At 35.2% G+C, this 21,370-nt stretch overlaps 1 protein-coding gene across 2 annotated transcripts in view; it reads left to right on the top strand.

Moving 5' to 3' along the window:
- The window catches only part of LOC123314445 (CCN family member 1), an 84,527-nt gene that overhangs the window by 22,509 nt on the left and 40,648 nt on the right, over nt 1–21,370 (top strand). For both annotated transcript variants that reach the window (XM_044899746.1, XM_044899741.1), the window contains exons 2-4: nt 2,833–3,001; nt 19,840–19,931; nt 20,896–21,025. In XM_044899746.1, the coding sequence (XP_044755681.1) occupies nt 2,833–3,001; nt 19,840–19,931; nt 20,896–21,025 (391 nt within the window). The remainder of the gene's footprint in view (nt 1–2,832; nt 3,002–19,839; nt 19,932–20,895; nt 21,026–21,370) is intronic.

The following is a 21,370-nucleotide window of genomic DNA, read 5'->3' as shown; positions in this document are numbered from 1 at the left end:
AAATAGTATCATTCATCAATAAGAAAGCACTACTCTACCTATTCGCGAATCCAATTACCGTTGAGGGCGCTGCCAAAATGAAAACAAACTTTGACGTTTGTCAGTACTCTTTTCGAGATTTGTACGGACTAACAGAGTTTTTCTAGAAAATCAAGATATTTATCGGAATTATCGGAAGCGAATTGATTGATTTAGTTTCGTAAAGAAAGATCAACATTCTGTGGAAATATTTCATTTGAAAAGGATGAATTGTGGAATAAAATCGAGCGATGATATTGGTGATCCACTGTACCTAGAAAATCCTATTATTTCACAGATTCTCTCTTGAATTAAACCTAGCTAATAATGTTGAGGCAGCATATTCTGAGTTTGTGAAGTTTCTACTTGAAGTATTTTAATTCCATGTTATGATATAGGTATTTCTCATACTGAAATCTCAAAAGGCATAAATATGATTCAGCTCATGAAACAAGTTCTACAGGAGATTATCATTTGGAAGTATGAAAATTATGAAATTGTATTTCTAAATCATCAATTGAATTTAGCACTTTTAGCAGAAAACTCTCGGAAAGAAAAATCGTTTAACCTAACTCCTGCCAGTTGAAAGGACTGGTATAAATACCTTTTTCAATATTTTTTCGGAATCAATATTTCTATTCAGAAACCCAGACAATAATCCCAATATAACTTCTCCAAATAATAATTATAATACTTTGTTGGACAACGTGAGATAAGAAAAAACATAAGGAACTAAACTTGTTTTGACTTTGCAGTACTGACAAAGTAGTTTCGTATTTCAGTCGGCAGAGGGCGTCTAGATTTTTGGATTCGCCAATAGCTATGAATTGAGGCTTCCGAATTTCTGTTGTGGCCGCGATTAAAGTCTGCAATGAAGACATTGCAGAAAAATGAACGGATCAAGAATGGTTCTTGAGGAATGCAAATGTTGTTAAGATAGTCGAACACATAAAAACTTTCTGATTCCTGTAGCCTTATTTGGTAGAATGACGTCTTACATTAGAAGATCGGTTCTAGGACATACAGACCTTGAAACAACCTCTGTCTATTCTACCGGACTAAAGATTTCATAAGGTGGGTGAAATCTTGCAAACACTTGTATAAGGATATTCTAATATACTGTTACAATATAATCTCCAACTCCAAAAAGTGCTTCTGTCTCACTTAAATGAAGTTACCTGGTGCTTTTCATAAGGCCCCGCAAAGAAAATATTTTTCAATCGAAAATATGTTAAATTCTCGATTCGAACAACAGAGAACAAAAAAACAGAATTTCGGTAGAGTTGGTCCCCCACGAGTTTGCCTCAAACATTCTACTTATTATACAGAATGATCACGCCTAAAGGCAATGAATACAATAATAAGGATAAATTCAGATGCATACCACCCGATGATATGAATATCAACAAGTGTTACGATCTGAATTGAACTAGCCAATTTGCCATCGTCAAGGCCCCAAATGGAGTACGCTCCACCGAAGAAAAGCAGATGATGACCATGGTTTCGGCCTCATCAGAACAACATAGCATTTTTTCTACGATGGAGAACGTTTGGAATTGATGGAACTTTATTCAATATTGGCACGTGCTACTGGGTACTATACATTTACCCAGAGCGCCACCCAATATGAAACGGTGTCCGATTCAATCCCCTCCAGATAGAAACCAAGACGAAGACAATAGCATATGTCCCACCGAAGAAAAGCGTACTCCATTTGGGGCCTTGACGATGGCAAATTGGATAGTTCAGTTCAGATCGTAACACTTGTTGATATTCATATCATCGGGTGGTATGCATCTGAATTTATCCTTATTATTATATTCATTGCCTTTAGGCGTGATCATTCTGTATTATTGTACCGCTGGAATCATTTCTGCCGTGATCTGAACGCGTTCCCAGACTTCTCAATTTGTCATACGTCCGTTGTTCGCAAAGCGAATCGTCGTACTGAATTAGGGAAAATATGGGACATATGCTATTGTCTTCGTCTTGGTTTCTATCTGGAGGGGATTGAATCGGACACCGTTTCATATTGGGTGGCGCTCTGGGTAAATGTATAGTACCCAGTAGAACATGCCAATATTGAATAAAATTCCATCAATTCCAAACGTTCTCCACCGTAGAAAAATGCTATGTTGCTCTGATGAGGCCAAATGAGGCCGAAACCATGGTCAGCATCTGCTTTTCTTCAGTGGAGCGTACTCCATTTGAGGCCCTGACGATGGCAAATTGGCTAGTTCAATTCAGATCGTAACACTCGTTGATATTCATATCATCGGGTAGTATGCATCTGAATTTATCCTTATTATTCTACTTATTGATGAGACAATTTATGAAATTTAAGGACAAATTGGTCCAAATAATATCCATCAAAGCGATAGAAAGGTGCTCCAGATTGTGAATAGGTTGTTGTAGGAAGGAATGTTGTGTAGACATCTTTGCTCAGACATGCTCGATGCAATTCATGTCTGGAGAAAGAGCTGGCCAGCATTTCATTAGTCTGGCGACTACGATGAGGAAGATATTTTCGACAATTAAAATGAAATTTTCATCGATACCTGCCACAGGGGAACGATTCTTGATTCAATTATCTTTTCCTGATATCATTGGCTGGTCATACTAGCGTTGCACAAAAGAAATAACTCTGTGCGAGTGTTCGAACAAATGCCACCCCATACAAAAACAGTTGTGGAGACCATAAACTGTTCTGAATATCTTTGTGCGTTTAGAGTTCATCAGTTATTAATGCAATATTATACCAACTCAAAATGTTACTTTACTACACAGCTCCTTTAGAAAGTGTGTATGTTACAGGAGAAATGCCCCTTCCCATGTTCCTGTCCGGTGACAGACAGAGATTGTACAGATTGTGGGGAATGTCCTAGACAAGCTGGAGAGCCTTGCAGCGAAGATGAACCATGCGATGCAAGAAAATCTTTAGTTTGTAAATATCTCCATGGAGATTCCGATGGGATATGTAGAGGTGAGTTCAAGTGAATTCTTTTATTAAAATGGTTATTTAAATTTTTTCGATACAATTTGGTAATTCTGGATATATTTTCATTAGTTAACAAGTACCCATGAATAATATTATAAAAATACATAAAAATCAAGAGATTGAATGAGCAATAGACAATAAGGAAAAAGAAACAGTTCAAAAACACCAGAGTAATTCATAATAAAGTTGCATACAGGTTGATTCTCACTTTACAAATCCTCTCTTTTCCTTCTACCTTAAATATTCTGCAATGCAAATAAATGGAAGTGTGCACACTATACCCTCCATATGTCTTCCATATACATAGCATATTTTGTCTAACCGTCAATTCCCACTAGACCTTCCATATCCTTTCCGTAACCTCTCCCTTCCGTCTACATAAAATATTGTTTGCTGTGAATGATTGGGAGTATGCACACTATACATTATTCCTTCTACCTTCCGTCTACTTTCCATATCTATGCAATATTCTAGCTTCTAGCCAACGTATTTTGAACGGAAAGGAAACGGTAAGGATATTGGAAATATAGTCTTCCGCCTTGCTACCACATCTTGTCCTCGTATTGATTTGAAGATTGTGCATACTATCTTCATATAGGGCAAGGAAAAATTATAAGAATGGTAGATTATTTCAAAGTATACAGGCGTTCTGTTGTTATAAAAATTTCATATATAAAATATCTATGATATATTGAAATATACAGGGTGGACTACAAAGTTTTGGAGAATGATAATTATATTTTTCTGAATGAAACACCAACCATAAGACCACTTATTTCGATTTTCCACTCAATTTCCAACATTTCTTTTGAAGCATCTGTTATACAAATTCATTATGTTATTAGATATCATGACATCAAAAAATACAGAAAAAATTCCAAAAAACAATTTGATAAGTCAACTTGAAACAAAGGCACCTGGCAAAATGTGGATCTATTTTTAATAAATATCACACATATCATCTTCAAATAGAAATATCAATTCTTTCTGTTTAAGTGCGTAAAAACGCCATGCTATTTTTTGCATATTTATTATAGGTAATAGATCATTAAATTCATACATTCCCTGAAGATTTCAGTTGGGAAATATAATAAATTAACTCTATAGATAAAGTTTAAAGACAAATGTTAAAAATTTCAGGATAAAGAATATATCATCACATTCATTTTCCTTAGATATATACCTTAAACTCCCACCTGAGATTGCATAGCCTCTTCACTTACTAAAGATGTTTCGTTTTTATATCATCCTTCACAAACTTGATCAATTCAATCTTGTTTACGAAACATAACCTCTGAAATGTAGTCATTTTTGAAAGATCCTAATTTTGAATATACTGTATATAACTGGCAAGGGGAGAAATGTTGGACAATGAAACTAAGAAAGATTCGAAGTTGATATTATTACAGTTTCAGGTCTAACTGAAATATTAAAGTGAAGCTGCTGACTGATGTAAGGTACCTAGGTTACGTCAATGTCAATGTCAGCTGATGTGCTGATCCCGCTGGGTCGTTTTGCGAAAACAGACCTTATCGACTTGAGTAAACAAACTAAGGGATCTCGAATTTTTAAAAATTCACAATTCATCGCGATATTTTTCTTGCTATTAGTTGTCGTTTTCAGGTTGGTTTCGTGTAAAAAAGTAGGTAGGTTCTCAGGAACTATAAAATACCTCTCGAAACTATAAAAAACGACAACAGGACCCAAGTGAAGCTGGATGCGTTTACATTCGCTTTGCAAAATCTCGAATTTCTAAAGCTTTTCTTTCTTATTTTCGATCTGTTACCCGGGTCGAGAGTAGTACCTGCTTATACTCCGGTTATTCGTCTTTCGTTTGGCAGTTTTGGCGAACCGTATCAATTCGGCTTCACGGATATTCTGGAAGCTAAAGGACAGAGTGTTTCAAAATCGACCTCAATCTGAACAAGAAGACAGCTGTTTACAAAGCAGTGGTCCTTCCAACGCTTCTTTATGGAAGCGTAAGCTGGACGCCCTACAGGCGACACATTAAACAGCTTGAGCAAACGCAACAACGTCATCTAAGACAAATAATGCACATCAGATGGTTCCACAAAGTTTCGAATGCAGTCTTGCAACGCGCGAGTTGTATAACAATTGAGACTCAAGTAACGAGGGCCCGACTCAGATGGAGTGGCCACATTCTGAGGATGCAAGACACAAGACTCCGCAAAATAGCTCTGTATGGCGAATTCACAGAGGGAGCTCGGAAACCAGGAGGTTAGTATAAGCGGTTTAAGGATATACTGCATCAATCCCTAAAATCAGTTTATGCCAATCATAACTAGGAACAACAAGAGTTAGATAGGTCACAGTGGAGGTCTATGGTTCACAGTTATAATGGAGACTCGAGAAGGATACAGCGGCAGCCATCTCTGGTTGGTTACTATCAATGCTCGGAGTGTGGATGGATTTGTAGGTCACGGTTGGGTCTCTTTATTCACAGGTGGGCACACATTCGCAAATAGCTCTAAGAAATTATAAGTTCGATAGCACCGATAGTTTTGTTTTTGAGTCTTTTTGTAGATGTATTCTCGGTAACGGGATTCAGCAATGGTTGTCGTTGTACTGTATACAGTAGCAGTAGCAGTTACTACAGATCCGTCAGCTTAAAACCTGATTCACAATAGTAAAAGTAAAAAGTGAGAATAATCCTAAACTATCAAGAACGTCGTTTAAAAATGTTTTTTTTTTCAGTATTTTTATCTCCTGTAGGTCACGAATCAAGCTCCAAAACGATGCAACCAGAACACAGTCATTTCAGTAATTATTTCTTCCATTTGCATTTTTTAGACGACAGATCCTTTGATTATGAACCCTGACTAAATGGGTATTCGTCTTCTTTCTCCTTAAGAGATTGAACTTAACGGTTCCGTTCACTCAGAAATCGCTCACTGGGTATCTCGAATGTTGATGAAAGGAATCGTGCCTATCCTTTTCATCTTCTCTAACACAAAGCTGCCTTGAAGTAAACACGCGAATTCGCTATATTTCCTCGAGCATCTGATTATCAATTTCTCATTTTCCTCTGTTCCAGTCAGTCTCATCGGATTATCCTGGAAACGTGAGGAATTCGTCCGATTAGAAGCCTCATTCAACTTCTCGTTTTCCGCAAAGATGCGAGGAACGCGACATAACATGAAGATATTTCGTATATTATATCAATAAGGCGAAATATAAACTTGTTGGGATTGCACATTCGCTGGGATCCCCTTACAGTTTTCTTTGATGTTCGATTCAGATGAATTCCGATATTCATGAACTCGCTGCAGTGTAGACGAAACAACTATGTATTGCCTTCGCCTGTTACTAGTTCGCTTGTTACATAATAATACCTTATAACAGGCTTGAAATGAAGGATGAAACCAAGTAAATATCTTCATAAACGAAAAGGGCGATATTTGTAAAACTTGAAGCATAACGCATCTGATGCCATATTCAACAATTCTATACGAAGGAATGACTCATCTTAGCGAAGTATTCCTTTTTTATTAACAAGAACAAAGAATGGGGGTGAAACTAGTGATAAATCCAAGCGTAAAAATGAAAGTTATTTCGAGTTAATTATGTTCAATTGTGCTATTCGATGTTTCTTGAAAGTACCACGTGACTATACAACGCAAATGAGTGTGCAGGAACATTTGTGTTCTACAGTCTACAGTGATATAATTCTTGAAAAATTTCTCAAACAGGGTGTCTCAGATATCGACGTCAATCGTCAGCCGACGATTCAGGGAATGTATGAATTTAATGATATATTACCTATAATAAATGTATTTTTTTTATTGAATGCGAATAAACGTTTTATGAAATGTAAGTTGTCATGAAGCCAATTAGTTGTTGCTTCTCCCTTATGGAAACTCTTTCGATCCTAATGGGGAAGGTACTGTGATATTTCAATCGAATGAATAACCCAGTTTTTTCATTATGAGCTTCCTGAAATGTGTTTCGATCAAATACATTTGATCAAGAAAAGACCTTCAATAATAATTTTAAAGGAAAGAATTTCAGTATTCAATATTTTATTTTTTTTTCTAATTCATTTTGATTCAAGACTTCTCAAACCCATGCTTTACCATGTGAGTTATAAAACTATTGTCCTGAAGGAACAATATTTGTTTTAATATAACGTATGATCCTCCTAGAATTAATATTATTGTTTTTCAAATTATATCAGATGAAGGTTCTCAAAAAATTTTGTTGACAACCCTAGAACCCCACCTCCAACAATCAAAATTAACCAATATTCTGTTTACGATGCAGAGCATCTTCTTCTTTTTCCCCAAAAATTTGAAATTGCCATTTATTTTCTTGGGCATTCCAAATTTTCAAAAGACAAGAGAAGAACGTGCTCTCGTTCGTAGACAGAATACCATTCTTTTTTAGTTAGTGACAGAATAGAGGTGGTTCATTTTAATCATTGGAGCTGAGTCTCTAGGGCTCTCGGTATGAAAACTAATTATGTCAGGATATTTTATTCATTCCTCTATTTACTCTATCCATCAATTTCTCTAACCGTCTATTTTGAACTGTTATTTCTTCCAGAGTAGAAATCCGTTGAATATTCTGAATAGAAAAAAAAAACGTTGTATGAAATTATAGATTATGAACCATTATCTATAATCTTTGGTGAGAAGTCACTCGATCCCTCCTTGCATATAGCTTATTTTTCGCTTCGGCATCCTATCCTAAATAAGAGAAAAATTAACATACTGCAGCATTGATATCGGACATACGGTATTGACCTTGGTGGAATAGTAGGTAGTACTGGACCATTGCATGAAGACCTATCTTTATACAATGACTGGACGTCCGGAAGTAAAAATCACTACGTTGTATATGTATACAGGGTGTTCCATGAGTCGTTGGCCATAGCCCAATGGTGAATGCAGGTCATCCAGGCCTTTCAGAAAACTTGCTTGTTTTGTATCCTAAGGCTATTAGTTTCGGAGATACGGGGTGAATATCGACCTAAATTTGCGATAGCCATAATGGAATTCAAGGTCCGATTTCGATCAAATATTATGGGTTTGTTCACTTCCGAACGGTTCATGAAATATCAATATTTTCAGGGCAGTACTCAGAATATCATGATTGTTCTTTCAAGCTCCAAAATCTATATTTTTTACATCCCTTTCAGAAATTTCGTTATTGCAATGAAAAACTACATAATTTATTCTAAGGAATTCAGTTTTCACTTTGCATGGCACACTTGTTACAAGGGAATAGGAACCGGACGAATTCATATCTCATGTCACTTTTTCGAAATGCGGTCCTGTTTTTATTCCTTCGATGATAATATTTATTGTCCTTCGCCGAGATTCTGAATTATTTCAAATTTTGTTCAATTCTTCTTCATTTTAAACCCTCAGCACGTACTGAGTGTTCGTAAAAAGTGTTTAAAATATGCAAAGTTGAGCTGTGAATTCTTCTGAAATTACATATTGAATTTAGATATAAATGATGTAAATCCTCTTGGAAAATGTACTCCGTAAGTGTATTTGCTTCATAACACACGTAACTATTAAAATGTTTTCTTCCGAAAAACCTTATCCTTTTTATTTCCTTCCATAAAACAACATGAAGGAACCGGACGAATTCCTTTTTTATGTCATTTATTCGAAATGGGGTCCTGTTTTTATTCCTTTGTTGATATTGTTCATTTTCTTCGGTCGAGATTTTAATTTTTTTTTTTTTAATTCTGTTCAACACTTTTTCACTTTAAACCCTCAGTTCTCACTGAGTGTGCCTGAAAAAGTGACAGACACTTCATGACTTCACTGGAGCATTTGCGGCAGAGGATAGAAGAAGCCTGTGCAGAGTCAAGCAAAATCTCGATATGATAAGAAGGGCAATAAATAATCTGATTTTGAGCGCTAGGAAATGTGTCGAGATGGAGGAACTCCATTTCGAATATGTAATTTCGAAAGAATTCACAGTTCGACTTTGCATACTTTTCAACACTTTTTCACGATCACTCAGTATGTGCTGAGTGTTTAAAATGAAGAAGAATTGAACAAAATTAAAAATAATTCAGAATATCGGCAAAGGAGAATCAATATTATCACCGAAGAATAAACACAGGACCGCATTTCGCAAAAATGATATAAAATATGAATTCGTCCGGTTCCTATTCCCTTGTAACAAGTGTGCCATGCAAAGTGAAAACTGAATTCCTTAGAATAAATTATGTAGTTTTTCGTGGCAATAACGAAATTTCTGAAAGGGATGTGAAAAATATAGATTTTGGAGCTTGAATGGAAAATCATGATATTCTGAGTAGTGCCTTGAAAATATTGATATTTCATGAGTCGTTTGAAATAGCATTCTGAAGTGAACAAACCCATAAAATTTAATCGAAATCGGACCTTGCAGTCCAGAGTTATGGCTATCGCAAATTTAGGCCAATATTCATGAATCACCCCGTATCTCCGAAACTAATAGCCTTAGGATACAAAACAAGCAAGTTTTCTGAAAGGCATGGATGACCTGCATTCACCATCAGGCTATGGCCAACGACTCATGAAACACCCTGTATATTGCGTTGATTGATTTTTTTTCGCGATTTTTTTTATTGATTTAGTGGTAAAAGATGGAACCACCAAAAATGTACATATATCGCTAGGCTCACTAGTTTGTTTTCTACTTTCATATCGAATCTATACATTCGTAAATATAACTCCTAACCAAAAAGAATAACTTCCATTGGCATCGAAACTTTTTGCAGAAAAGTAATCATACGAAACCAAACAACTTCTATATTAACCGAGGAAACTCTTCTGCTTCTGGAATTCAGAATATATTCGGTTGCTCCCATTTTCGTAAGCTCTCTGCGATGATGGAATGCGATAATTTGTCAGAATCGTGAATGGAAAAGACTAACTTTCGTTACTGGAATGCACAAAAAGATCATGGGTAACCTTATATTTTCCTGGGACTTTATTGTAGATGAAATGTTCCAGACCCAGTAGTAGTAATTACTGATTATTTTTATAGATAGATAAATGTGAAAAGGGCGCCTTTGGCAGTTTGAATTCTCACCAGGATTCATATATTGGTCTATGCCTCATGACTCTATTTTATTCGTGGTCTAACAATTTTTTTTATGGATAAAGTGCGGTTAAACAATATCTGCTATTCGTGAGCGTGTCAGTTATAATTCAGATGATATTTTCGACAGAAAAAAGATCATTACAATAAATAATGAATATTTTTCACAGAAGGTTCTCAATAAAGACCCACATTTTTCGAACAAAAATAGAATCGAGGTATAAAACAATATGAATTCATCCGCAACCACAGTCGCAGCCGTGTTTTAGAAGGCTCTGAATCTGCCACAGTTGTCTATAGAGAAGATAGTTTGAGAAGGCTGTGATTCCGCTAAGAAGTCAAACCTTATTTCTCGGAATAACGCCCTTATTTCTGAATCACCTGATAGCCACTATGTCAAACTCTACACAGAAAGTTGGAGTACTCACAAATCCCATGTGCGCGCAAGTAAAATTAAATTTCAGCACTAAATTTAGCATAGTGACAAGCGGCGCTAAATGGGAAATTTGGGTATTTAACTGAAAATCCATTTGAAAGTTTCGTCGATTTGACATTGTGAAATCGATCAACAACTTAAAGGGTCCTTTAAAATTCAAGAACTGTTTAATTTCATTATCGAATCGTCCCTTGATGTAACTGAACTGTAAACAATGCAATGAGTCGCCGAATCTCAATATTACTCAATTATCTATCTATACAAAAAGGTTCAGTAATTCCTGCTGGGTCTGAAACATTTCAACTGTGATAAAATCCAGGATCCAATATACGAAGTTAACCCATGATCTTTCCGTATACATTCCTGAAACGTAAACAGCTGAGTTACCTACTCTTTTTCCATTTCCGATTCTGACAAATTACCGTATTTCATCATCGCAGAGAGATGTCGGAGATGTGAACAACCGAATATGGTTTGGACTTCGGAAGCAGAGGAGTTTCCTTCATTAATTTCGAAGTTGTTTGGTTTCGTATGATTACTTTTCTGTAAAAAGTTCGGATGCGAATGGAAGTTATCCATTTTTTGTTAACGAATGTAGATTTGATATGTGGATGTGCAAGGAGTAACTGATGAAAAAAGAAAACATCATACATTCCTCTCAGAAACATAGTTATATTTTTTCATTTTGTTGCTTCGTATAATTTGGATGATTATTCAATATCATTATAGGTACTCATCGAAGATATCCTCATAGTAAAATAAGAAAAGGTTTGAAATTGATAAATCAAAAGAAATCTCTCCTAATGTTCTGCATTTCAATTTGTAAGGGAAAAAAATTGCGGACTCGTGGTAGAGAGAAGAGACTGCACTTTTTCGAAGTCGAAAAAACGTCGCTCTCATGTGAAGCCCATTTTGTTTCACTTCAATCTTCTAAAACGTAGGAAAAGAATACCTGAAAAAGTATCTCCGATCAGCTTTTCAAATAAAATTGAAACTCTTTCAATAGCTACCTACGTTCGCTCAAACTGTGATCAGTAAACTGCAATAGAATTACGGTTAAATCTTTTCGAATAATATATCCATTTTTTCCTTCGAGCCAAAAACTGTAGAGTTAGTTCAGTACGAAACGTTGATAGGAAATTATTCATTTAAGTGTTGTCAACGTGGCAAAAAATTTCTATTTCCTCTAATACACTCTGTCTGAAACCAAAGCTGGAAGGAAATAATATTTTGGCCTTTTAGGACAATCTCAATAAATTTCCAAAGATTGACTTGTCACAATTACTCTTCTTCTTGTGACAAGTTAATCTTAAGAGTTGGTAAACTTCCAAAAATGATAAAATCAAAGTGCTTGCCATCCCTTAAAACTGTCCAAACATACAAGATCAGTTCATACAATATATTGTATGATTTAAAAAAAAACGGGGGTGTGGAGCGTACAGGGTGAGAGATTTCAAATTCAAAAAAGCATAGGGAGACCTGCTTTCGAAATAAAAATCCATTGATTCGTGAAGTTGCCTTAATAATATGTAGTTAGTAAAAGAATAATGGTCTGATTGCAGTACTCTGCAAATTATTTCCTTATTTTTTTTTTATAAAAAATGGCACAATCAATTCTACCGTTAGCCACATCGCTGAATAGGAAATCACAAACCATATATTCCCATTTGAGAAATAAGGTAAAGGGGTGCGGGGTTTAAGGGGTGAGAAATATCAAATTCAAAAGAGCATACGATAAATTGCTTTTTAATTTGAAAATCGACAGGTGCCAGGATTTTCCTAATAGTCCAAGATTCCAGAGCGACCAGACATAACTTATTTTTACCCAGATGAAACTCTAGGATCTCAGGTGGAGTTAAACAAAAACAAATAAGTTAAGTGTTATTTAACTTATTTTCACATGATTGATTCTTATATATGTTTGAAAAAATATTATTCTGAAGTAACCAAAACTCTTGCCAGACGCTTTGAAGCAGCGCAAAAGTTGTTGAACCTTACTTATTTTCTTATAGATTTTATGATACAGGAATTCTAAACTCCTATATTCCAAAAAAATTTGGATTAAGCAAAATTTTGATTATCCGAAATCTCTTTGGTCCACATTATTTCGGATAATCGAGACTGTACTGTACTGTACTGTACTGCAATCGATTACTGCATAACCTGGCATCATCTATGAAAATATAAAAGAATTATTCTTTCAATAAGAGACATGCCTGTCCATTAACTATTTAAGAATTCGAGAGAAAATACTACCCCATTGTATCTGAATTAACAAGGGACTATGAATGCAGTCAGTTACTTTATTATGTTAGTATGTGCTGTGTATGTGCAAGAGTTGATACTCTTAGGTATGTGTATGTGCCATGTTCGAGCGATGTATAGTATCATTGAGTATTAAACCCACTCAATGATAGTATACAGTAAAGGGACTCCAAACAGATTGTGAAAGGGAACCGAGTTACCATAGTCTCACTCACTCTGAAACGCATTCATAGTGCTCTCACGCTCACACTCCCGGCTAAATAATTTTTATGGTTTAGGGGATGTTTGGTCACTATACTTTGTCTGAATGATGAAATATAACTTTTTATTGTTATTTCAATGACATATTTCAATATCAGACATGTGAAAATAAGTAAAGTTCATTTATTTTTTGTGCAGCTTGAAAGCGTCTGGCAAGAGTTTTGGTCCATGGAAAGTGTCTGTCACTTATAATATAACTTCAGAATAATATTCTTCAAAAATTCATAAAAATCAGCCGTGTGAAAATAAGTTAAGTAACTCTTCTTTTTTGATTAACTTTGCCATCTGGTATCTGCCCAAGTGTCACTAGGCAAGTACCACAATTTCGCAGGTATTCAAAGCACATGAGACTCTAATACTGAGATCCTAAAGTTTCATCTGTGTGAAAATAAGTTATGTCTGGTCTCTCTGGGATCTTACTCTATTAATAATTCTCCGTACAAGAATTATTGACAAGTAACGTTACTAGGAACTATCTATTCTATTTCCTAGAATATTTTTCCATACAGCCAATTGTTGAATGGTGGGGAAAATTTTCTAAGCAGTTTCGTTTCGAGTAATGTGCACATAATCGGCTAAACGTGAAATTCTTGAAGCGCATAAATATATCATCGAACTTTCGAGTGTCGGCGGTCCTCGAATATAAACCTAGTCTAGGCGGCTTATCTTAAGATTATGCTCTGTGTAGTTCTCAAGATCAATGAATGTTTGATATACATTTAACATGTTTTCCCTTTATCAGAACACAAAAAAAGGGGTAAACTTATCCCTATTTTCGAACTTCCCTCTAAAGCCCGTTTGTGACAGCTGAGAATTCTCTACCAAATTTTGGTAAGAAAACGGCAGGGATTATTCTTTATGCAACTGAACAGTGAATTCTACGGAAAGTGCGTATGTAACGGAAATAATTCACGGCGCATTAATTCTCGAGTAAATTCTCTAGAGAATTCCCGGCTGTTGCAAACGGGCTTAAGAAAACACAATTTCGATCAAGATTGGAAAACTCCATACAGGACGAATGACGAATTGAATCCTCAGTTACTATCTGAGAACAAATGGCTTATATTAAAATTAATCCATTTTAAATTTTCTTCGTTCATCATTATTAGTTGGGGAGCCGAAGAGGGAAATTCGGGATTTACTCGAGCGTGTCAGATTCATATAAGGGGACATACATTGAACCCTGTAGAGTACCTCTACCAAAAATTAGACCTGTATATAGGGGGAATTGTCTAGGAGAGCCTGTCAGAATAGTAAAAATAACGATCATTGTCCCAGGTGACCATATCTCATAACAGTTATGAAGCAGAAATATATCCCACGCTCCTTGTTTTACAACAGATATATCACACTAAGAGTACAAATACAGAGCGCTTATGTAGCAGCTATGCTCCTATGTCCGCCTCAAACAAGGAACACATCTCCTTTCTGAAAGGAGCATAAATAGTTCAAACATGGATCATGCAAATATTTGTTTCATGGGAGATCTATATATATTACGTTCATGTGCTATGTTTATTATGTTTCATTTGTTATTGAAAATACTTTCAAAAAAAGCATGAAAAATTATGGAAATTAATATAAACTATTGCAATATTGAACTCGTATTTTGATTTTTCAAATAGTGTGTATTTATCGATCATTTTTGAAAATAAAATTGATGATTGTTCTCCAAGAAAAATTAGGGCATGTCTTTCTGGTCTTTGCACTTTCCTGCATTCCATAAAAAAAAAATCAACACTTCATTAATGCAGGAAAGTGCAAAGACCAGAAAGACATGCCCTAATTTTTCTTGGAGAACAATCATCAATTTTATTTTCAAAAATGATCGATAAATACACACTATTTGAAAAATCAAAATACGAGTTCAATATTGCAATAGTTTATATTAATTTCCATAATTTTTCATGCTTGAAAAGAATACTATATGCATATTTCATATCTTTCTGAAGAAAATTTTTAATATAAGTAGATGATTTATTCATTTATTTCTATATATGAGGTACATGCAACACGTGAGGAAATAACTTATATCGAAATTTACACCAAACAGGACATTATTTATTCAAATATAATTTTTATATGCTGGATATAATAAAAACATAGCCTATTATGTGTTATAGGACTGCTATGAAAATACGAGAAATGATTTATTGACCTACAGTTCGATATCCATAGCACTTTAATTCTTTTCAGTAATTCACCATTTCACTGGAAAATCACTATGACACACAAATAACTTATCAAACGTTCAATATCTGCACTTATTAACTTTGAGTAATCCACTATTCAACTGACAAAACGTCTAAATGATAATAAATACATATCGAAACGACAGCAGTGTCAATAGCATTTCTCACAATCCTCCATATTTGTTTACGTTTTACAGCGCCCTCGACGGTAGTTAAAACGCTTATGGTGTCATGCTATGTTCATGATCTCAAAATGATACATGGCAAATAAAGAACAATGTTACAAATATGTTACGTGGATATCAGGGAGCGGGAACATAAAATTTACAAAATGTGGATATAATTTCGATACAGCACAGGTACATCTCGAATATCGCATCAGACACGTAATGGTTACAGAAAAATAACACATAACAAAGTTCCCCATTCGATCTCCCAAGAAAACATAACAGATATGTTACTGGTCACTTGGGGTACATACTCGAGCTTGTCAGATTAAGATATATGTGGTTAATTACATGTTGAAGAATATATATTTTCTTAATCTGACAATTTAAGCGTGTCGAAAATGTGTGAGAGGGCGGCAAAGTTGCAAAAAAAAAAAACGTCACGTGTACATTCTCGAGCGCGGTGGCGTTTTCTCTTATTTTGAAGCTAATGATTCAAGAATAACGGAAAAAATATAATCTGACAGTTTTAGCAAGCCAAAACAATAAAAATTGGCAATAAAGGTCACAAAAATCAGTTTTTTTTGAATTATCTCCTTCCCTGGGCTTCAAATCTTTTTCGCATTCATTATGAAAGTTGTAAAGCATAACATTTTCTACAAATTTTGCCCCAAGCAATTTTTTCTACGTTCAAAAGTTTTTGAGATATATGGAGATTAATGCGAGGTGTTTAGCGATACATGCTGAAGCGAAAATTCACTCGTTGGAAAATAGTACATTCTAAGGTTCAGTCACAGACAACACTAAAATTTTCGTGACTAATTTCGAAATTGTCATCATAGAAATATCTTGTCATTTTGACAATTGTAGATTAGACTGGGATTCTACATTGACCTTGCCCTTTTGCATGTGTGGCTAAGCTTCTCGCCCTTATCGCCCTCTAACTCGAGAACGGTTAAGAGTATGTAAAATTGCCTCAGAAAAAAGTTGTGTAGAATTTTATTATTTACAACTTTCATTATGAATACAAAAACGATTAGAGGTTCAGGGAGGAAAATATTCGAAAAAAAGGGATTTTTATCATCTTCAAAGTGTCAGATTATGAAAAGCCCCCCTGATTAGTGTAAGATTAATGGGTCAACACGTCTACAACACCCAGATTAACCATCTGTATGAAAATCTGACACGCTCGAGTATATAGAAGTAACGATTTATTTTACATTTTCAAAGGACTGCTGTGACCTTGCGTCACGTCCAAATTAACAGTCCCTTGAAAAGTAGCTTCCTTTGGGTCCAATTAACATATCCTCCAAAAATCTGACACGCTGGGAAATTTTGTTTTTACCATTTTCAACTCTTCCGTACGGCCAGTCCCACCGCGCAAACTGTCAGATAAGCATGAATTCATTATCAGAGACACGTAGGGCATATACAGTATCTTAATCTGACACGCTCGAGTATGTACACCTGACGATTTTTTTTTACATCTTTGAGACTCTGCAGACGCTTTCCCCACCGCTGAAAGTGCATACATCATGGAACATTTTTTTCTTTCTACCATCTAATCTTCAAAATCCACTAGGTCTCCACGACGCTCGAGTTAATTCCGATATAGCATCGGCGGCGCCCCAACTATCTGTTATTGAGAACAAAACGAAAAGGTATAATTGATAAAATATCAAGGTGAAATTTTTTAAATCATTCCAGGAGTTGTACTTATTCAGCGATATGTTTTTTCAATTCTCTAAATAGCAAAAATTCTGAACCGGATGGTCGAAATCTACATGTTGAGAATTTAGAAAATTTGACCGGAAGCCATTTTCCATACAAATTGTACCCTTTGATTGAGGTGAACCCATTATAATACTGCTTGGAAACAACATTCGATCAAATGCCCGATCCATTTTCCCCACCTCTTTTTCTGAAGAATTTTGAAAAGTTTCGATACTAGAAAGCTGGCCTTCAATAATGAATAGGGCAAATTTGATTTCCGTTTCTTATTGCCCGATGAAAACGGTACTCAAAACAGAAACTTCCTCTCTAACTAGATGGTTGATAACTTATTGGTATAACAGCTTATTTCAATAGCACCTCCCTCATCAATAACCCGGATGCTCTGTGATCCAAATTAAAACTGAAGAGTGTACTCCTGTAGCTCGGAAAATTCCTCTTGTTTCGGTAGCAGGTGGTTTAGAAAATCCAATATCGCCCAATCGAAATCTCATTTCAATGTGTTTCTTACAACGAGGCCCTACTTCCTTGCATTCGCAGCCCGATTAAATTTTAAGCATGGAGCACTGAATAGAAACAGCGTGGAAGGGAATCCCCTGGGGACACAGCACAGACGCAAATTTCATTCATTTCACCTCGTTCTCTGATACCTCGTGTTTTCCGTTCGACTGGAGTCCGTAGGCCAAATTGTGCCTACGTCGAAGAACTAGAAGCATCCGATTGATTATTGAGTTCTGGAATGGATTCGATCAGATAAGTGGAAACGGTTGATTTCTCCACATTAGGAGGATAATGCAATATCTCAGTTGCAGCTGCGGATGATGACGGCAAACTGCCAATTACAACGAAACAAGGCTTTGAACATTTAGCAGCGGGAAGATTGAGAGAACGAATTCGTTGGAGTGAAAAGGTCTATTCCCTAATCTAATCTGAGCTATCAAATATTAGATATACTCCATTCACTTTTATTTTAGCACTCGGTTGGCCATGGAAATTTGACACATTTGACTCTGTATAGTACGATAATGTGGGGTTATGACGCTTGTTCAAAACATTTTTGGGTTTTAAATCAACGCTATGTTGCCCGTTCTACGTAAAAGTTTCTGTTATTACGTATTTTATCACAATGTCGAATCTCTTCGGAAAATATGTGACGAACATAATTGAAGTTTATACAAACTGATTGAAGGCATACCAAATCCAGTTATTTGCATGGAAAATACAAGAGATCAGTATAATATCATAATATGCACTAGCTTGAGGAGAGTTAATGTTCGTTATCTTCTTTGACTAAAGTTTGAATACGTTACATCAGTTGTAGATTTCAAAAATATTAACCCGAAGATGAAATGCATATGTTGCAGTGGTTGGGAATTTGTATCTCCCGAAGGAATTAACAGATAATTACAAGAATGTTAAATTCTTCAACAAAACTCATATCTTGCATCAATATAAGTAAAAAGAATTAAAGGAAGTTTCAATCAAGATGAACTCCACCTTTGAACAAAAATTTCACATTTGTATAAACAATTAGCAGGACAACTGGCGCGTATTTGTGGCTGTTCATCTTAATGCATTGATATATAGTCCATTCAAGAATGATTGACATCTCGGGTGGCTGTGGAAAATCGAATTTAAGTTGGTAATATCCATATGTTCAGATTTTGTGTTGCGGAATTCAGGTTGGTATTGTGAATTAACATTGATCTATAGACTTATTATATGTGAATCTATGCACTTACCGACGGTTATTTGAATTTTGTACAGCCGTTTATGTTCTTAATTCAATCGTACGAATTGGAAACATAGTTGGGTCAATTTTGAATGCTGATAAATATGCTGCAAATTTGAATATTTCTCATTTTCATATACTTTTCTAGGTTATATTAATATATTCCAGTTCTGTGACTGAAAGTACAGAAATTTCACATGAATAAACAATTAGCAGGACAACTGGCGCGTATTTGTGGCTGTTCATCTTAATACATTGATATAATAATAATAATTAGGAATTTATTGGTACCTTAAGACATTTACAATGTATAGGACAAGTCAAATGAAAAATAGAAAAATCAATTTTTGGAAACTTATTCTACGACGTCATTCATCGAAAATCCTGTAGTAACTTTTCGCATTAATTCACCCAAAATTGAAATTCTCAAATGCCACCACTTTTTTGGGTCTCCCAATAGAAGGAAATTCTTTGTCATCCTCTTCATTCACAATCTTTCTGATTGTAGAAATATTCAGCTGAAATATAAGTTGTTTAGATTCAGATGAAACATTATATGAATTCTCTTACATTGAATATGTTCGCTACCGTCTGACGTGTTGTGGATTTTAGAATATCAGGGTATAACTATTTGAATGAGCGGACCTGAATTCTAAATAGCACTTCCTGAAACCTGTCTCTTTTCTTCAATCAGTTCGGCATTTTCGTAATAAAAATTGTTGTGGCAACGGCGTTATGACATTTCATGAGTGCCAACCTTACTCCGTTCTAGTTACAAAAACTTGAGAAAATTATTTCATGGCCAACCGACTGCTAAAATAAATTTGAATGGAGTATATATAGTTTTTATAATTTCCATTAGTCCAAAATAGTGATAGTGGTTTCAATTACTGGAAGAATCATATTGATAGTAGGATTACAATCTCTAGGAGTTCCCAATGACTCTTTGATTATTATTTTCTTTGTTTCAGAGACGACTGGAGTTCCATGTGTCGTTTACAACAAAACATACGACCACGGAGAAACATTCGACCTAGATTGTAGGACCAGATGTGTTTGCCAGGTAAAAGTTTTCCGAAAAACATTTTTGTGGCTATAAATAGTTCTTTGCATGTACAGATAACTTAACTAACCACCCTTGCATTGCATCGATATTCTGTAACCACACAGATGTATCGAAGCACCTAATTTTGAAATATTCAATTTAAAACTTATTCAAAGGGAATATATCTATAGTCGGATGAAGTACCTATTATTGACATCGAAGAAGGCCTTGAAACTAGATATAGCCTATTTTCTGGTTACAAAAATTAACTGACAATTTCTGTAGGTTCAGTCATAGAAATAAAATATATAAGTATAACGTAAAAGAACATTTTGCTGAAGGAATACTCGAATTCAGAACGAATAGATAGACCTTCAAAATTGATACGATCATCAATTTTTTCGATTAAACCAAGAACATAAACAAATATAACCTATTTCAAAATATCTTATTTCGGAACAGGTGTGATAGACCTATAGGTCAGTGTTATTCTTTATACCAACCTGAATTTAGATATGCAAAATCTTTCTGAATCGGCCAACACATTTACGATTTTTGGGTTAAATAGGCGGAACCTTCAGTATGAGTATGACTTGTTAGACTTCGCAAAATATGGAGAAAACCTTCATCAAAAGACAATTTTTCCAGAGATATGAAGAAAAAATATTTTTTTATAGCAACTGCCTGTATCTTTATAACGAAGGTTTTCCCAAGGAATGAGAAAGGAAACATTTTTTCAATAAATATACAATAAGCTTAAGACTGACCCCGTAAACAAAATTGAGAATATTTACTGAATAAATCAAATTTAGTTATCGGCAATTCATGAAGTGGAAAAAAAAATAGTTTGTTTATTCATGAAATTCGTATCGTCTTTTTCATCGATGGTAAATTTAAAATCATCATTCCAGAAAGAAAAGGAAGAAGAACGAACTTGATTCTCTCACCTTTGTCACTTCCTAAGTGTTTCTTCATGTTTCAGAATGGCACGTACGGGTGCTCGTCCCTTTGCCCACAGGAGCATATTTCCCCTAAAGGTTCTTGCCAGCATCCTAGACTTGTCGAGTTGCCAGGGCAGTGCTGCAGGGAATGGATGTGCGATAGTCAGAAAGGTGAGAACCTAATAAAATATTAACGAGTTTCCTAGCCTTCCATAATTCATAGTCTCAGAACGCGAAGACAACATTTGTACATCAAAAAAGACATCATAACATTTATATTACTTCATGCAAGATGATTTCATACCTACTAGATGAATGTGATTAAAATCATCTATCCAAGAAAATTTCTGTTACAAGTTTTCACACTTCAAGTGAGCTTCGTAGCTAACTCCGATTGAAAAACTTTTAGAACTGGGAGGATCGTTAGGTGATTCTAAAGACCTGTTCCTTTATTTTCACTCGAAATTTCTTCCTTCGGTGCTAGATAAATTGGGAAACGAGAAGATTGATACCCAA

This window comes from Coccinella septempunctata, chromosome 1 (genome assembly GCF_907165205.1).
Source record: "Coccinella septempunctata chromosome 1, icCocSept1.1, whole genome shotgun sequence".
NCBI lineage: Eukaryota > Metazoa > Arthropoda > Insecta > Coleoptera > Coccinellidae > Coccinella > Coccinella septempunctata.
This window is presented reverse-complemented; position numbering and strand designations above follow the sequence as displayed.